A 20222-nucleotide genomic window follows, 5' to 3' on the forward strand; every position below is an offset into this window, starting at 1 on the left:
ACCCCCAAAAAAAAGAGAGAGAAAAGAGAGACAGACACATTAACATAGGCAAGAAGATCTAGAAGACTAAGGAAAACAACTTTTCACTGTGTTCTCAGGTGTTTAATTGCCAAAAATACTTGAAAGTGAATTTGTCTGGGAAGTGAAATTGACTGGTCTCTGATGGAAAAAGTAGATCTTTTAAAGCAAACTATACAGAGAAGAAATAAAGCATTTGGAAATTGGGACTTTGGCAGTATTGTTCTTTTACCTTGCATTTTGAAATGAATGGATGAAATTTTCCTTTGGGGGAAAATGTGGAAAAGGGAAAAGGGGATCACTTGAGTTGCAATTAGAGTTTGCCTTTTCCTCTCTCCTTTACACCAGCAATGTCTAACCTACTCTCTGTCTCTACCGGAAATCATACACGTCTTAAGTGAACATTAATTTTGTAACCACAATACCTAATCATATTGTAGATGCCAGGCCATTGTGCTGCTACAGTTCTCTCCAATTTTTCAACCTCATGTGCTTGGCAAGATAAAATTACATTCATGCATACAAAAGCAAAACAACTAGCAAATTCTCTTCATCATTTCAGTTTGTTGGGTATCGGGTACCTGAAACTTTTCCCTAGTCACATTAGCAGAGCAGAATTATACCTACACTTTAAGTGATGAATCAGTGAGAGAGGAGGAGCTGAACTTCATGTAGTTCATAGCCAGCCAGAGCCTGTGCAAATGCTTCTCCTAAGTATCAGCTTTATCATCGCTATTACAGCAATAGGCTCAATGCCCAAGTAGGTCACCACTGGGATGGATCTTGGCTTTGAGGTGCAGTATAAAGGAGCAGATTAATCTAGCAGGCATCTGTATGACTGGATGAAAAGACTGCATCTATGTTACTAGACCAAGAAGAGTCTTCTGGTTTCCAAGTCTGTGTGCATCTCGGCTTTCTCCGAATTTTAGGTTGGTGTGGGCAGAAGTGCGCACCAGCCCTTCCTTTCATCCCTACTCCACAGTCTGGCTTCTGTGCAGAGGCAGCGGAGGTGTGCTGGCTGAACAGGGGTCATAGCACACACCGTCGTCTCCCTCGGGTGCATGAGCACACACTACCAGGGAAAACAACCTTGGAAAAAAATGGACTCTCTCTCTCCCAAAACAAGGCGCACAAACTCACTCATTACTTCTGAAAAAGCAGACTCCACTCTTCATGCTGACTTTGTTTTACTACACTTCATTTACTGTTTCAGTAGCAGCAGCTGATGTTTATTCTTCCTACTTTTACTTTGTATATGTACTCTGATCTTACAGCCAGGTCACTTTCTCCTCATTTCACAACTTCTCTCTGCAATAGGGTTTATGAGGTATCACAGAGAATTTAAAATTTTCTCCATCAAAATTTTGCACAGTTGCTGTTGTTAATGTTCTGCTGTAATGTTTGTTCTCATTGATGACTTAAAGATTTATACACCCAGAAGTCACTGCCATCAGGCAGTCCCATCATGAATATATATATATAATATGAATCAGGTTACATGGCTCGTTTCAGGTTAGGCTAGTTTCATGGGCAGTCTCTGTGGCTTTTTGGAACTCTCCCTCCTGGAGGAGGAATGAAGTCTGACTTGAAAGGTGGGGATTGTTTCAGAGAAAGAAACTGGTTTCAGATGTGCCGTATGTGTATATTTTACAGTGGTTAATGTAAACAATTAAAGGGTTAAATTTCTCATTGTCCCCTTCTATCATATTCCGTATGCTTTGATGCACAAACCCACATGGCACAGGTGTCAGGCAAATGGGGCAAGTCAACATAGCCCACACCTTTTTCTGGTCCTGAGTTCCATTTCCTTCTTTTTCCCTCAGCTCTTCTGTTACTAGTTTGTTTAAATTACATTCTCTGCAGGGCAGGACAAGGAATTTCATTATCTCTCTAAAATATTTAGCACTTTAACTTGACTAAAATAAAATATAGCTATAGTCTGAAGTACAGTATCAAAGAGATTAATGAGCTCAATAACTGCAAGAGAAGCAGCAGTGGTTTTGTGAGGAACTGGATCCTCTGTCTCAGGTCTCCCAAGGGGCTAGAAGGTTAATTAAACCCTGCCTCATTGTTATAACACTAAATCCTAAAATATGATGTCAGTCTTCGGTTCCCTACTGGGACAACCCTCGTTGAAATTCTTTCAAATATTTAAGAAGTAGGAAAAAGGAAGGAAAGCAGTTAAATTGTATCCCTAATTGCCTTATGTTTTGATGGAAAGTCCACTTCAGTAGGAAATCCACATTTGAAAATCTTCCTGCTGAGTTTGAAGATGATATCAGCTGTCCTATTTTGGGGAGGCAGAGAGGGAAAAGAAGACAAACAGAAAGAGAATGGTGTTGAGGAGGGGAAATGATCCCCAGCAGGCAAGGCTGTGGTAGGAGGAAAATAAAATTCCTATGTCGGGTTTTGATCAGGATGAAGACAAAACCAGCAGTGTCCACAGTGTAATTGGTTCCCTCGCTCCAGTTTTGTCTGAGTGCCCGATAGCCTTTAAGATAATGGAGGCCCAGGACTATCATGGTAGGTGCTAGGATCCCAGGATTTGCTATCAGTAGCAGGCGTGAATGTAAAATTCCTTGTTCTCTCTAATCCACGTATCCCACTGCTCCCATTTGATGACATCCAAATAAAGATATTTTCATGAAGAAGCATGTCTTTATTCTCTACATCTGACCATACTATAACATTTCTTTCTGGTTTGTGTGGTGGTTTGACCCTGGCCAGTAGCCACACAGCCGCTTGCTCACCTTGTCATCCCCAGTGGAATGGGGAGAAAAGAGGAAGAACGAAAGTGAGGAAATACATGGGTTGAGGTAAGGACAGTTTCATAGGTGAAGGAAAGAGACTGAAAATGAAGCAAAGGAAATCACTCACCGCCTCCCACATGCAGACCAATGCCCAACCAGTCTGAACAGCAGCCACCTTGGAAGCCAAAAATCGCCCTCCTTCTTCCTGTACCCCAGTTTTTACTGCTGAGTGTGATGTTATGGCATTATATGGTATGGAAAAGCCCTTTGGCCAGCTGGGGTCAGCTGTCCCAGCAGCATCCCCTCCCAGTCTCTTGCCCACCCCAACCTACTCACTGGAGGAGAACAGTGGGGAAAAGGGAGAGCCCTCACGCTGTGCAAGCTCTGTTCAGCAACAGCCAAAACTTCAGTGTGTTGCCAACACCATTTTAGCCACAAATTCCAAACACAGTGCTATATGAGCCACTATGAAGAAAGTTAACTCCATCCCAGCCAGACCCAGTACAATGTCTAAATCATTTAGATCATCACTATGCCAACTTCCAGTTGCATGGAGGGTCTTGAAGATGTCTTCCTGGAGCTTTTCAATGTAGGCACAAAAATTAGTACTTGCACTGTGCCCAACTCTTCTTGTTTTTACAACAACTGGTCATTTAACACTTTGGGTTGGTTTCCCAGAGACAGTGTAGGATTATGCCAGAGATATTAATGAAACAATACCCTGGCTTTGACATATTATCACCACTACTTAAAACAGAGCCTTTAGGGAGGTGAACAGTCCTGGGTGAAATGGTAGGAGATAGCTTACACATCTGGTATTTTACCGACATTTCAAGTCCTATCTGACCTGAAAATGGTTACAGAAACTTCATAGGCAGAATGAATATTTGAATGCTCAACTTTATCATTATCTGGACAGTAGCAATATTTGGAATGGAAAATTCAGAAGGAATTTCTATAGCAAGATTTCTTCTTCAAGATAGGCATCAACTTCTACCTATGGGAAAAGTTTAAAGGAATTTTTCCAATAAGGTTAAAAGAGAAATCCTTGCTTGTAGGGATTTCTCACCTTTTCCTTTGATAATTTTGGTAATTAATATTTTTGAGAGAAATGGATATTGAAGTCCACGGGCTTCCACTGAGATGGCCAGCAGTTGCTTTTCTCTTCTCATTCACTCTGTATAGTGTTTGGAATTAAAAAAAAATCTACTTATTAACTGTAACTAAGTTTTATAGAAGTACTGAAGAAAACCTTGTCCCAAAGGAAGAATTGTTCAAGGAGTTAGATATAGGAGCAAATGTATAGTTTTATGTTTTCGTTTCAGTTTGCGGACAGCAGTCAGAACACTGGCACCAAAACGCGTAGTCTGATGCCGCCAGCTTGTGGCCCAGCAGTGAACAGTGCTCTGGCCCAGAGACACGAGCCTGTGCCAACAGACAGCACTTTTAGATGTATTTTCCGATAATTCCTGTTAATCAAACTACTGTAAAAATGAGACACAATGTGTTTGCCCCATTAAATAATTAAGTGAAGTCATTCTTCTGCACTTTAAGTACTTTCATTTCTTTGCCTAGACTTTAAGGTGATCCTAACATTGAAACCAGAAGTTATTGATTTATGCATTTATATCAGCTTAACAATGGCTTTTCACCTTACTGTACTACAAGAGAAAAAATATGGTGGATTCACTCTACGATTAATGAATTTGTGTATGAAAGAAAGTAAAAATTAATGCTGGAAGCTTACTTAACTTTTTGTCACCTCTGGGTCATAATGAATAAAACACTTCTGCATGCAGTCAGTTGATTATTTTTAACTGAATGAGTTTTCCGTAGGAATTTCTGGTTTTAATTAACTGATTTCACAAATTCACAGCCACCTGCAGAAACATAGAATGAAATTGTTAAGATTTTTACATTTGGGAAAATTATTTTATAATATTGTAAAGTGAATTCTTTTCTCAAAATGAACAATTTAAAAGCCACTTTGTCTTTTTAAATTAGTGTGTCAGCCCCAAATCATTAGCTGTACATAATAATCAGAATTTTGGCTTTTTATTTTGTATAATTGGGAAAGAATCATTGTCTGAAATTCATTCAATAGCAACAAAACCAGCATGGGGAACCCATTTCCATACCAGCTCTATTCAAGAGCATTTTCATTCCATCCACACACATCTGTCTGTGTTTCTGCAGCAGAAAATGCTGTGTTGTGTGAACTGCCCCCCATCACCAGAGTTATGAAAATAAGGGGAATGCAGAGGAAGCGATAGTAACTTTGCTGAAAAGCTGCAGGTGTCCTTGTTCTGAAACCCCTAAATGACCACTAAGACAAAGCAGAGGGACACGGTTGAAATGTGGGATCAAAGACCTTCAGGAAGGGTCAGGAAAGGCTCACAGCCTGAAGAAGTGGAGAGAAGAGAAAAGAGAAGTCATTTAAGGAAGGAGTCTACAAAAAACTGGCCAGCAAGCCAAGGCAGAGCAGCTGGAGCAAGGAGGGGGAGATGCTACCTAGCCTGGAAGGGAGGATCGGTAGCATGCTATTTCTCTGCCATAACCTTCATAATTGTTTCAACATCAGTCTTTCGTCTTCTGGGACTCAAAGAAACCTCCTTTCCTGGCAATGCCTCTCTTTCTAGCACTCCAAGACAGGCTTTCCTCCTCTCCCAAACAGCTTGCTCTGAATAGCTCTCAAAAATCCTACTCGTCCAGGGAAGATGCTACAAACAGGCAGTGTGTTTGAGTTATCAATCAGAGGCAGCTTCACCTTGCAGGCATGAGGAGAAAGGCATTTGAACTCACAGATCAAATGCTGAGTATCTTACAAGTACACTTATCCACCTTGGTAAAGAACAACATGTCCAAATTATGCAATTTTGAGTATGAACTTTGAGTATGAAAGTATGAACATCATTATCAGGATGATAAAGTTAGGTGCCTAATGGTGCAAACTGTGCTTTCTCTCCCTTTACCACATGAACAAAATAGAAGAAAGAAGAGGAAAAAGTAGACATGGCAGGTCTTACTCCAAGCTAATTCTGAAGACCAGAGGAATTAATTCAACCTGGTCATGTTTGCAGCTGAGCCACCGCTATACTTGTCTCCTTTTCTTCTCCCCTAGCAAGTCATTTATATCCATTTCCCGAGTCACTCAAACTTACTTAGAAACTAGCAATAGGGCAGTGATCTTAGAGCCTTTTACAGCTCTGCTGAAATCCGAACAACTTTTCAACCAGCACGCTTCCAGCACGGGCAGAAGCAAGGTCAGGTGCCAGCAGACGGAGAAGGCCCTCCAACCCCAGGAGTTCCTGTAGCTCTGGAGTATTTTCAGGATGTCAATCCTGGATGTGAGCTGCAAAACAGAAACACTTCAGCTGCCAGCGAGGAGGCACTAGGGCTAATTAGCTGGTCTTAAATGTCAAGATCCAGACGGACAGCATCCAGTACTCTCTCCAGCATTTCATGAATGCTACTTCTCTGTATCACCCGCCTCTGAACGTGCTCCCTTAGCAGCCCCCTTTTTCACATTATCCAGCCCTGCCGAGTGTGCAGCCGTAGCAGCTGTTGCAGAATAGTCAGCTCTTACTGCAAGAATGTGGAAAGCAATTATCCTAGCTCAAGTGAGAGAAGGCTTGTGTGAGAAGTTTCATTCTCATTTATGCCAAGAGTATGAGTGGGAGAGAGTCCAAGGCAGAGTCCCAGGGCAGTCACACCCCAAGGTAGTTTTGAACTTTGTCTTGAGGCTGAAGACCTTAGAAGAAAAGGGCTTATTTCTTGTTTATCTGGAAAGTTATACTATCCTGAGAGGAGGAGTTAGAAGCACAGAAAGACAAAAATTTGAACACTGGCCGTACTTGGGGAAAGGGGGAGGTAAGACGCCACCGCGGGATGTTTCCACGCACAACTCAAGTGTGGGGGCTTTGGTATCACCGCAGCAAGGTGACTGCATTGCCAGGTACACACAACCTGTCATGTCGGCTTAGAGACACCATGATTTATTTAACCTGTGTCACAGCCAGAGAGCTCCCTGTTCACAGCTCAGGAGGTAAATCACTGTTACTCAAGTTGTTTTAACAGCTGTACACTGTGGGCCATGCACCCGTACACCCTCAGCCAGGGACTGTACAGACCAGACCAAAGACAACCCTTTCCTCCAGCGTATATTCATGACTCTATTCATTTTCACTTAATACACTGTTAGAAACATAGATGTGTGGTCATTTCTAGAAGCCACTTTAAAAAACATATTACAGGAAACATGAATAAAATAAACCTTTACTAAGTAATTATGTTTTTGCACAAACACATTGTAACAGAGTAGTTCTGGGTTGTTACTTCTCTTCATTTATCCTCCTGCTTAGAACGAGCTTCTGAAGACTACGGGTGAAGTTGGTAAGAGATAGACCATAAAATTTCTAATTTGGTTTTCTAGGCAATAAGGATCTCTTTTTGTCCATCACACCAGCCTGGGGAAGAGCTCATGTGTCCAAGGTATAATTAAAAATTGATGAGGAGAGGGGAGGAGGGAATCTTAAAGTGAGTTACACCATTATTTAAATACTCTTCTCTGAACTCATCAAGGGAAAGCTCATTTCAAAATTAGCATGTCAAAAGCTATTAGTTAATAAATTAAAATGCAGTATTAATTAGAAATGCGATTCCCTTGCAAGCTTACCTTAGACAGGTCCTCCCTGGGTGGCAAAACAGAAGTACTGCAAGAATAATGAAGTCTGAAGAAGAGGCCCAGAAAGCCATCACAACAAGCCTAGAAGTAAATATTCAGGTAAGAATCCTCCACTTTAGAATCCTTATTATTTTTCTTGCTGTGGATCAGTAGAACTGGGTTCTGCAGTGACATGACAGGTATAACCAAACTCATCATCTCGAGTTCGGATGGAGAGAGGACAGCTTTTATGTGTGCACTGGAACCTAGTTATGAAGACATCAGATGTTTTCGTTCATGGGAGCAGAGATGGAGTGCGTTTTTTGGTATCTGAGGCGTTCACAGGAGTGACTCCCATTAACAGGAGACTTTTTCCTTACACCACCATCAAATGGCAAGATGCTCCATTAGCACCAGCCTTCACTTCTGAAAAAAAAGGCCCAATACCCTAGATGCCATAATAGCAGTACCCCTCAGAGAGGGTTAAAACTGACAGTTGCTACCTCTTAATTTCAGTGCATATGTGATTTCACAGAGAAGAAGGAAGCCTAAGCAACCAGAAACACAACAGTACTGTAAGTTTTGAGATCACAAAGACATCCAGGCAGCACAGGCTTTTTCCACCGCAGGTTTCTATTTCAGGGTTTGATCCTATTAGACATTGGTGCTCTGAGTAATAAAGCTACGAAGACAGCTGTAAAACAAAAAAATATCATTGACAGGAGAGGAAGGACAATGAGATCTCTCATCAATTCTTGCTCTGACCACCACTGCCCCCCAAATAATAAGGCAGTAAATATTTCTAACTGATGATGCTAATTACATCCAGTCCTCCAGCAGCACTGCAAACAAACCTTCGCTACTTTTAACACTGTTAAGTCTTTTTCAGCTGTGCCTGAAGACAGAAAGGTGCTCTGAACCTTGCCCTAAGCACCAAACTGAAGCTGAGTAAGACTAAGCTTGACTCCCTGCCAACTGAGTTGTTCATAAATGAGAACAGGTTTCCTCTTGTGAGTGGAAGAGCACAATTCCATTATTTCATTTTTGTGTAAGGTACTATATGAAGTCACAATATTTTGTTTTGGTTTACATCTTCAGTGGGAGCGACTACTGTTTTGTCACAGGTTGCACATCAAGTGCTCTTCCTTGGAAAGGCCATTTACCCTTCTGATGGGCCAATTAGCAAATGTCTCCTTGCTTAGGGGACAGCCAGAGAGGAAAATCTGGGTGTCCTGGCAGTTTGGGTGCCGCTTCTGAATCTGTGCTAAAATCTCAGAGAAGCCCAAGGGAATTAAACACTTGACTCCCATCAGACTGAAAAGGAAGTCATGTGCCTAATCCTATTAGTGCCTGTGAAAATCCCAGACCTAATATTAGCTCCAGAGGTTGCTCCGCTGAAAGATCCCTTTGAGAGTAAGAAAAAACCCCCATATTGCTCCAGTGCAATTTGTTCTCCACAACCACGTTATCGCATTGGAGTTAACGGCAATAATTTTTGTTCCATTATGTGCAGTACTTAATTTAGATAGGCCAACTGCCTTCTTGTATGTTTGCCAGCAAAAGAGCGCATAGTCTCAGGAAATAACAAGTTCACAGCTTTCCCATCTTGCTGCAGTTCTGGGCCGGGGGTGGTGGGAGGGATGATGTTTGTTTGTTCCCATCTGACAGGGAACTAACCCTGGTCTGAGCAAATTTCCCTCCCCAAAAATACAGGGTTCCACTCCGCAGCACATGGTTGTGCCTGATCCACACCTCACAGGTGCAGAATATTCAAAAGCCCTTTTGTGGAAGCGTTTCTTAGCAGTTTGAGAAAGTCTTTTCCATCCTTTAGTGAGCAATTAACACTAAATTCATCAGATAAGAAATACAGGATTTGCCAGGCAAACTCTTTTATCACATTCAGTTAGCAAGCCTTGCTCTGAGCCTACCTGCTGGCAGAGAGAGCTGGCAATGCTTCCCCATCCTTCCGGCAGATTATGCCATTATAACCCCAACAAATGCTCTGTACTGAAAACTTTCAACTTTCTAAAAAAAGAAAAAAGTTAACATAGACCTTTTAAATACCAAGGATTTGGAATAAAGCTTTGTAAACAATGGCAATTACACGATTATGTGCTGGGTGTAACGTGGGAGGAACAAAGCAGCAAAACAGGGAAAAAGACCTAACAAGGGGAGAGCTTAGTCCGCCCATTCGGCATCAATTGCATTTTCCTCATGCCTCTTTTTTGTGCAATTCCTTAAAGTAACGCCTTACAGCTGGAAGAAAGCCCACTTGTGCGTAAAACAAGTTGGCCTCGTTGGCTCAGACGTGATACTTGCAGAGGCTGTGTGAAGAGGAGTAACCGCAACGGGAAGGATTTTCCCCCAGGAGGCCTCAGGAGACTGGCTCAGCACAGTGGACCCCACCGCTGCAACCTGCAAACCAGCTCTGCTGTCTGTGCAAAGTGCAAAATATGGTGGTCGTTAGGTCTGGAGTCCTCCAGCTACCGTCCTCTCTTGCCTACAAAGAGGTAAGAGTAACCGTACCGGCTGTATGGGGCTGTGTATCTGCATGGTAGAAGTCTACCATTAAAAGGTGCAGCTTCCAGTCCTAATCTTGACTGTGTAACTTTGCTACAGCTGAATTAAGATGGGAAAAAAGGAGAGTGTAGCACTTTCCTACCTTTAGCTTTGAGCTGATGGGAAGTATATAAGAAATAGCATTTTCCTGAAAATACTTGTAGAGTTTGTACTTCATTGCAGCCAAGGTAAGAGAAGATTTCTACCTGTTCTTAAACCCTGCCTAGTTTTTCTTCTACTGATTTTCCTCATAAACAGAGCAACCACTAGCATATAGCTGCTTGTAACTTCATTGGACAAATAAATAAAAGAGATGTCAAAAGACAACAAGGCCACCACTGAATTCAGCTTTTGCAAATGTTGCCCTACGTCAGCAAGATGAAAAACAAAGGCGGTTCACATCACAAGTCACAGCGAAGAAAAGAAAAACAACCTGTCGTCAGAGCCAGCTGTGCTCTGTACCATGTTCTTTGCAGTCAGTCCTCTGGAAGCCTGTTCATTATATCCCACCACTTACATGCCAGCACATCTATTTACCATAGAGAGCAAGGTGTCATCTGCTTTTGGTAGTCTGCTTTCTAGCAAATGCCTTGGGAAGCAATGTGCTTTGCCGTTCCAGGAGCGAGCAGGAATGCCTTTGGCACATACCTTTATCACAGCAGGAACATAAAGATGTTAGCATTATAGGGGATTTTTATATTTATCTCATATATTGATATCATACCATATATCATATGATATACCAATATCATATATGATATTGTTGCGACTGACCAGTAAACCCCTAGAAGGGAAGGCTCAGTGGAGATGCGTAAGGGTGATGTGCCTGTGAAGCTCAGGGAATAACGCAGAGTGTGACTGACCACAGCTGTTCCAAAGCAAACTGACTTTAGCTCAACACAACGGGACCAGAGAGTGGCCTTTGTTTATTTAAAACAGCTATCGCCAGTTAAATGGATCAACCAGTGGTGTAAACATCTCCCTGAACTGGGCAGACCAGCAAAGGGGAAATTAAACATTACGCCCTCCACATGGGATATCTAAAAGAACCCAGTCAGAGAGTATTGGACTCTGACATATATATAAAAATATAAAATATTATAGGTTCATGGATGTGAATCCATAGGGTGGAAAAATCCAGAAGAACATTTCATTAACCCATACCACAGTTACTAAGCTTATGTCTACCTATAAAAACCTATTACATTTACATAAAGTTTTGTTTCATGGATGCACTCAGTCTGTCAAGCCTCTCAGGAACACACTGCAGATTTGGAAGTATGTAGAAAGTGCATTCACCTGTTCCTCCCCCCAAAAAGCCCTCTGCCCAACGTAACTGCAGTCAGGAGTGTAGCACATCTGAAACATGCACTCGCTCCCAGTGCAGCAGCTGATTGTGTCTGGTGTTGAGGATACACCATTGCTTTTATGGAATTCCAGGCTGTTTTCCCAAACACATTAATGCAGCATTGGAAGAAAAAGGGTGGAATAAGTGAGATTAAGGAATCTAGAAGAGCTACACCCAGGAGGTGCCACTACCAGCCACAGTCAACCCCCTACTGTATTTGCAATTTAAAGAGAGGGTGTGCAAGAAGCTCCCACAACCTAAAGGTCACCATGGACTCCCTAGTACAGAAACAAACCACTTAATGACACTCCCTGTGCCTTTGTCCAAGTAGCAAATGTTTTCTTCCATTTCCACAGCTACCTTGCACAGTGCTGCCCATCAACCTACCCTTGTCCATACAGCCCACCGCCGACTACTGCTGCTTCTCCGGTATGTGTAGTTGCGATGTCTGACACTGGCTTGTTCAACAAGAGAAAGCAGCTCAGGAATGAGGACTTGCAGAAGGGCAGGTGGATAGGCAATGAGACAAGACAGGTACCTCCGAGGACGAGAATTTAATGACAGTAATGTCTCTTCTGTAGCGCATGGCAGGACAACACACATTAAGGAACAGAGCTCTGCCATCAGCTGGGGCTTTGCTTTTCATGGCTTGGGCTTTTGCATGCACGTACTAAGGATCATACCATCCTAATCTAATGAATTCTTTATTATGCTGTACTGATAAAAACTTCAACCCGTATTTTTCACCTTAAAGCTAAAAAAATAGTCCTGGAACAGAGCATTAAAAATTCCAGATCAAAATCATCAGCCTTTAAAAATGAATTATGGATCTGAGGAGACTCAATGGAGGCACAGAGATAAGAAAAGCTGTATTTGTGCAAACTAGAAAAGTAACAGAAAAGAACTTTCTGCTTGCGTACTCTCAGAATCAGAGCCCATCCTCTCCACAAAAAAGGTCTGCCCATACAGTGACACATGGTACAACTGATGTCATTTTAAGGCAGCTCAGCACAACTTGGAATATTCAAAGGAGTAAAGGATCAGGGAAGGGAAAACCTACAGGACAAACCAAGAACTCAGTGCTTGTAGTCTAGCAAAAAGACAGCAGAGGAACAGGATATGATCACATAACCTGTCATTTGTTACAGGCACAAATATCCTAAAGAAGAGCTGATGTCTTAGGGGACTGAGCAGGTACAGAGGCAGGCCAGGGATATACTAGAGGTAGAAATTGTAGACATCTACTTCTGTTGGGCAGCCTTCTGCTAAAAATGTGGGGAAGGGAGCAAAAATGCCAAGTGATCTTCCAGCAGGTCGTGTTTGCTTTCAGGTGAGAGGGTATGATGTTGGCATAGAGCTGAGGAAGGGGGAAGGTCTTTATCTTCCAGTGAAAAATAGAAACTTAAAAGATGTCAGATTTGAAAAATTGGTTTAATCTACGGCATCTATCCGTACAGGAGCTTACCCTGCTGGAGTCCCAACTTCTTAAATCATACAGCTTTGGGTTTACTTTGGAGGATTCTTCAGGAAAGGAACATCCCTCCCCATCCCAGTCATTTGGAGGAGCCACGCAAAACTTTATGTACTGCTTCTATAAATGCTACGGTAACACACCGTCCCTCCGCAGTTCTCAGTGACTGGCTTAGTGCAGGGAATGGACGTAGGGTTAAGCTTGTTCTTTACTCCCAGCCCCCACAAAACGATCCACCCAGATTATTGCTGCAAACACGTGGCCCTCACATGCATCAGTTTGCAGGACTGAGACTAAAACAAAGAGTAAATGGAAATAAAACCAACCAAAGCAAAAAGAAAATAGCCCTCAGTACACGTTTTGTTACAAAAACCAGAGTGGCAAATAGGAAAAGGATGCAGATCTCCCAGTTACATTATCAGCTACTTACTGAATAACATCACAAAAAAACGGATGCTGGACTGTCACCCCTTTTCATTCAAGCACAATTAAAAAACCCTCTATGCCAGCATATTATGTACAAATCGTGTACAGTTAAAACAAGCTACTGAAAGTGTGAATGAGATTCTAATATACAGTACTTTCACACAGCCAAAGCTATTTTATTTTACAAGATGAGTCTTTTGCGTTAATCATTTTCTGAAAGCCCAGTAAAAACAGCATGAACTACTTAAGCATAATTTAAGAGACGACTTACAAAGTAATATTTGCATAGCACTGTAAATCTGCGTATTTGTTTGGGCTCAGTTCTTAGTAGAAACTACAGTAGGTGACAAGGTTGGGTTTTCTTAATAGCTTCTTGTTTTTAACCAGATTCAGATGCATCTCTTTGGAACGTCATAAAATCAAGTGTAGGAAATAACTGTAAAAATGTACAAAAATATATACACATGCACAGTAAATGTGTACCCTGTATACAGTTTTATTACTCGTTAGATTTGGCTAATAATGATCATCTGGTACTTAAGACTTCCCTCCAAATGACAAGTTTGTAACAAATCAATCAGGTTAAGGATGCTGAGTTTTCTCAGAGAGAAGGTTTTCATTAAAGCTACAGTACTTGCTGGTGATCTTTAGGAGTGAGCGACACGCCAGCTGACAGTGGCTGCCTGGCGTTCAGGCAAGGAGCATTCAGTTGTCACAAGGTACAGCTCTGACAAAGCTGAAGCAAAATAATACGAAGACACACAGCTTGGCTCTCTGCACAGATGCACATGCACATAACAAAGGAGGTCCACAGAACCAGTTCATACCTTGGGGAAAAAAAAAATAATTCATTCTTGATTAGCTTCTGCTGCCCACTCTTCCTCCCTTCGCAAATTAGATTTTAGTGTGACTAGTAAATCGGTGTGTTTTCCTTGAAAATGCACATTAACCAAAGTAAAAAAAAAGAAATAAAACTTGTGTAAGACTGCAAACTGGTAGTGGTAGCCTCCACACTAAAGAATGCTTTCAATTTAGATTTTAAAAGTACTATTATATTCCAGTTTCTGCTAAAGCATCTATTTTTAAAATGTATTTCCTCTTAAAAAGATAAAATGCTGCTTCTGCTAACGTAAAGCTTTTTAGAAATAGACAAGCAGCTGCACTCAAGTACTCTCAACAGTGAAAGTGCACAAATTAACTTTCTTCACAGTTTCAAAAACTGAAGGGTGGCTTGTCACTACAGGTATAACATTTTAAGAAATACAGGCAGCTTTCCATAAACCTAGAGAGGCCAAGGACAAGAGAAACACGACATGTTTCGCTTCCAGATGCCAATCCACTGCCTTCCCAATTCCAAAGTGTGAAATATCTCCATGACATTTTCTGGTGGCTACCAAGTGTGGTACAGATTCTGCAACACTGACTTCCAGAGTTTTCCCTCAAAACCATAGCGGGTAAAAAAACCACGCAAGGACCTTGATACAGAGATTGCCGAGACAGATAAACCAGTCTTCAAGACAGGGGGAAGTGTGGCAGCATGAGAGTTGCCATCTGTAACAAGCCCTTTAGACAAATTCTGACCCCAATCACGTGAACGTGGCAGGGGTTAACTTCTAAGTTGTCACAGGGAGGTTTCACATTCATATTAAGAGTCAGAGTTTTCCTGCCCACGCACATGCTTATCTCTGGTTTGCAAAACTCCTGGCAATCGCTTGATTTTCTCAGGGCAAGAATTTGGCCAGACCTGTCGGCGTTCCTCCTCCTTTCAGTGAAGCACCTTGCAGCGTTCCTCCTCCCTTCAGCGATGCACCTTGCAGCTCTCAGCACGGCTGTCACCTGCTTCAAATCCTGGCTTCACTCAGCGCTGGCAGCTGTGGAGCAGCCCATTATGGACCAAAAGGTTCAGAAATATGGAAACAAGTAGCTGTGACAAACTGGGTCAGAGTACGAATTCAGCATTACCATTGCAGGGATGGGCTTCTTTCCACAGGCATAAACCAGAACGTGTAGTAATTGTCTGCCGTGAACCAGAAACTTCATACCAAGTGACATACACGCACAGGCATCCAGGAGACGCTGTGAGCTACACCACTGCATCCGATTTTCAAAGGAAATACAGGAATGGGTTTTCCCCTTTTATCTGCATTGGCCTCCAGCACCTGAATGAAACACACTTGGGTAAGGTCTGTCCAGTCTTGGCCTTAGACTTCTTAACATACTTCTCCAAGATGCCAAAATATGTGAATATTGTCTGTCTTCAATCTGAAGCACTCTACATAGTGTGAACTCAGCATTATTAAAAGCCTCCAACCCCACATTTCTTTAACCAAAATGTACATGAAGCAAAACCAGATTTTGGGGTAGTCCCAGACAGAAACGGTACCTTCAGCAATTATCAGATGTACAGCGACCCCTACTCGCTTGTTACTCCAACTGTTAGTGAAGACCTTGTCCCAACTCCCTTCTGTTGGTTTCATCAATGCCAGAGGGACCTGCTACCAGGTAGTGGTGGCCTATGTGAGCAGGCCTGGGAAGGACTTCTCTTCCCTAATAAAAGTTCTGCTCTGAAGCAGCAAAGTTGCATCATCGCTTAACACAACTTAAATACAACTGTGTCACTTCAGACCTACTGAGCATGTCAACCAGCGCCAAAATGCAGGAAGACAAAACCCCAGCTATGTGAGACAATGTCTATAGGACTGGTTGAACTGGAAAGCTCCAAGTTCCAGCTAAGAGGTTGTAACCGAACCATCTGCAGAAAATACAGGCAAGCAAATATACAGACATCAGTGATGGAGACAGGTGGTATCACATGGAAGTGAGCAGACACACTCACTTTTTCTGTGAATACTAGGCAATTAGGACAAAGGTAGTAGTCATATTCATTGGTCAGCAATTAAGTGTAGAGCCCTTCAAGATAAGTTAAAGCAGAACAAAGGAACGTTGCCCATGCTCTTTGTGCCAGAGACAGATATTTTGCTCAGTGACGCAAAGTCAATTGCAAGAGCACATTCAGCCCACAATGAGCAAAGAGAACTGTAATCCCTACCGAGCCAAGACCTCTGGATACCAGTCATCTGGTCCTTCTTCAGCATCAGCTTTTTGTGCCTTCCTAAGTGAGAGATGCCACAACATCAGCAGTCTCCGAGCTCTCCCACCAGGTTCTTAGACGTAGGTCAATGTGATGCTACCTTGGAACTGCAAATCCCAGTTGGGAGAGAAACATCATTGTTCTTCATGACAATGACAAGTGCTGCCAAGGCCAAGAGCGTAGCATCTGTCCATATTAGTCTGAGAACCATTCATTTTTGGAGTCAATGCTGAACTCCATGGCAGTCAGCTTGCAAGTCCGTACTGGAGAACACGGTATTTAGTCTAAACAAGCAATAAATGAAAGTTTTGAAAGCTTGAGAGAGAAAATGCTCCTGTAGCTTTAAGTTTATTAAACCTAGCATGGTTGAAAAGCAAAAGACGAAAAACATGATATATTTTTGTTTATTATTGCTCTTAAAGGGCTTGGTAGTCAAATATACAAGCTATGTTCTATTAAACCAGAAGAAAATAAGATATAAAATCTATGCTCACTTTTCCAATCCAAGCCACCTGCTAATCTTCATTAGTGACATTAACTTCAGCTATTTCCAGTCATTTTAATTTATACAAACTCTGTGTACGTGTGCGCGCACGTGTGTGTAAAAACCCCCTTTGAGATAAAATTCAAAATGAAGAGATTTGTGTTGGTTTTGTACTGTTTTGTGCATTGCTGTATATTTCAGTTTTCCAAATGGCTACTGATATGTCTGTTTAGAAGAGCAAAATTTAAGTAACTGATGTTGTATTTATTATATTTTCAAAAAGAAAGCATGACCAATAAGTTATGATAAGAAAATATGAACTGTTGATTATTCTCCCCTTGATGTACATGCACTAATCCCATGATTCTGAATAGGGAGTTACATGCACTAAGAGGAGAAAAGAATCCCGTAAAGAGAAAGGTTACTAATTCCCTTCTCCTTTAAGCATCTCCCTGCTTCTCAGCATTAAGAAGGGATTTATTTTGTGAAATTCTTGTCATGCCCATTAATATACTGCTCAAAATGTAAGTATAAAACATAGTCAATGGTCAGCCTGCTTTGCAAGACTCACTCTGCTAAGCCAGTACAATTTATATATACTCAATATCATCTTCAGGAAGCAAGTATACAGCATTTGTTAACATCTTTCTAAGAAGCAAGAATTATATCCATTACTTAATTACTTTATAAAAAAAAAAAACATAAAGAAAAGAAAGAAAAGCCCACTGCTTTTAGTCCTCCACTTAAAAAACAGGGAAAAGTCAGAGAGTTATCTTTATCAGCATTTGGAAGTCTAACCATATTTAAAGACAAAGTACAAAAACATCCAGCAAGGAAAACAGAGTCATGGCTAGGCTCTGTTCTCCTCAGTTCCCAAAGCATATTCCAAATTCCACTAACATTAACAACAGTTTTGCATCCCCTATCTTAGGGAAGATTTATTGAGGGGACAAAGATGACATTCTAATGCTGGGGCTACAGGTACAATGATTCAGTGAGGATGAATCTAACAGGAGACAGACAACACAGATCATCCTTCAAATCCTCTTGTTGAAAAGACCACAAATAAAATCAAGTGCATGACAGAACAGTGATTAATGACCCCAAGTAAAATATTTTTCTAAGTTACAAAATTGCTCTTCCAGTGTTTGAAAACAGAAAAACCTGTGGGAGAAGAGGTTACATTCCAACAGTTAGAGTAAATACGAGAAGAAAGTAAATTATTACTCTCTTATCTTGGTTACTAAAGCAAAGATGAAAATTAACGACCACTGCTTTGATAAGATCTGCTCTTTACAAAAGTGAGATAAATATTCTAGTGGCAGCTGGGTTAAAAACACAGACCCTGAGGGTCAGCTTCTGCCCTCAGCTGTAGATCTGCAACCCATTTCACCAACTTCTGAGTGTAGCTGAATGCAGATTGTGGCCTTCAGACTTGAACATACAGGTAGTTCTCATCTGTTTGCAAATAATTCTCCAGCTATGCATACAGCAGCAATCTACAAAAATCTCAGAATATGCATTTGTAAAAAAGGAAGGAGAAAAAGAAAAAAGAAAAAAAAAAAAGAGACAGGTACAGCCATGATTCTGATTTCTAATTTTCAGTGAAAAAACCCGAAAGATCAACAAGCAAAACTAAAGATATTTAAAATCCCTGAAGAGACCCCATACTCTTTCTAATTCTTAACAGCACAGCTCACCTTGCAATATACTTCACATTAACATCTAAAGCACGACCAAGTAGAAAGTGCAGCACACCCTATCATTACAGCACACAGGGTAAGATCCTGGCCCCATTTGAATCAACGTCAGAACTCTCATTAAAAGTTCAAGAGATGCCAGTATTTGAAATCTGACTGCTACAGACCTCTCCTTTTCAAATTTTTTTGTAAAGGAAGACATTTTGAAAACTACTGTGCTGATTTCTGCTGCTGCCTCCCAGTTTACCAAGACAGGTTGACTGAACTGGACTTTGGTGATGAGAGATGCGAACAGAAATAAAAGGAGAAAACGTCAGGACAATTGAATAAATTTCCTTTGCACAACTCCAAACCCCACGGTCACCATTAATTCAGAAAACAAAACAAGCCTCAACAGACTCAAGATTATCGTACATGTACGATGTGAAACAGGGCAAACAACACTCAAGACTGAAGTAGTATTTTGAAATTAAGCAGCCTTGAGCAGTTAGCAGGAGATAGGATGAGAATTTTATACTGTTTTAATACTAGTGGACCTGTTCTATGGTATGTGCTGATCAATAACACACTGCTTCCAAACTCCACTATCCATTCTCTTGCATTACAGAAGTTTTAAGACGTTGTCTAAAAATAAAAAGTATCAGTGTCACATACAAATAGGATTTCACCTGTAGCCATGAGAACACAGCCTTTCCAAAATGACTCTAACCCAGTGAACATCTGTTGATTAACTTAAGAAGGGTTGTTTTTTCCTGGCTCATTAATAAAAAAAGTTGGAAATCAACAAACATTACGTTGGCTTTAGCAAGAGGAAACATTCAATGGCTCCTGTTGTAAAAGTGAGTGTAGTGCTTTTGACAGAAACCAGTGTATTCAGTCATCTGAAGATGCACGTGGCCATGGCCAATGCCCTCTTTTCTCCCCCTACCCCCAAGTCCCCCAACAAAGCAAGAAAAATTAGTTTCTTCTTCCACCCCACCCCAGATTTTCTCCCATAGTTTGACTACAGTAATCCTTAAACAGGCAGGAAGTTGATGCGTTCTCTTCAGTTGATGCCTCCAACTTCTTCATTCTTGGCTCAAGTTTTATTCATTAATATTAGTCATCAGTTATTAAGAAAAAGATAGTTTCTAAGTGTTTGTTGTTGTTTTTTAACTGAAGTTAAATCGGATACCATAGTCTGGTTATATGTGCTGAACTGCAGCTGTCAGTTATTCCTTTTTCTTGAATTCTTGGTTGCCATAGCTGGAGCCTTTTTCTATTTCAGTTACTCCTATCAGTCTACGAACTCCAAAGGAAGCTTTAAAATATAACAGAGAAATGGGAGGCATATTAGAACCAATTCGAGGATTTAGGAAGTTACATGTAAAAATGCACAAGTAGAACCAACATGAGTTAACCCAGTCCTGAAGACAGTAGTGACTACAGACCAACAGTGTGCTGTATGCAGCTGCATATGGATCACAGGTCAGATGTCACTAAAAGAGGACAATCCAGATTTAAAAATATAATTAATGTTTATTAACAGGACAGGTATTACGAACACTGAGGCATTCCCCCCCTGCCCCTAGTTGTTTTTTGGGGGGGGGATTTTTTTTTTTGTTTGGAGTTTTTTTAGGGTTTTTTGGTTGGGGGATTTTTGTATTTTTTTCTTTTTTTTTTTTTTTTTTTTTAAATTCACAGACAAGGTGTGCAGTAAACGTATTTTCTCC

At 41.2% G+C, this 20222-nt stretch overlaps 1 protein-coding gene across 3 annotated transcripts in view; it reads right to left on the reverse strand.

The window, feature by feature from the left end:
• Nucleotides 1-16164: 16164 nt before the first annotated feature.
• The window catches only part of AGPAT3 (1-acylglycerol-3-phosphate O-acyltransferase 3), a 93830-nt gene continuing 89772 nt past the window's right edge, over nucleotides 16165-20222 (reverse strand). For 2 of the 3 annotated variants that reach the window (XM_075033611.1, XM_075033612.1), the window contains one exon: nucleotides 16165-19810. In XM_075033611.1, coding sequence (XP_074889712.1) covers nucleotides 19722-19810 — 89 coding nt within the window. In that variant the 3' untranslated portion in view covers nucleotides 16165-19721. The remainder of the gene's footprint in view (nucleotides 19811-20222) is intronic. The other variant, XM_075033610.1, reaches the window with a different exon arrangement.

Source organism: Buteo buteo, chromosome 8, assembly GCF_964188355.1.
Source record: "Buteo buteo chromosome 8, bButBut1.hap1.1, whole genome shotgun sequence".
Classification (NCBI taxonomy): domain Eukaryota; kingdom Metazoa; phylum Chordata; class Aves; order Accipitriformes; family Accipitridae; genus Buteo; species Buteo buteo.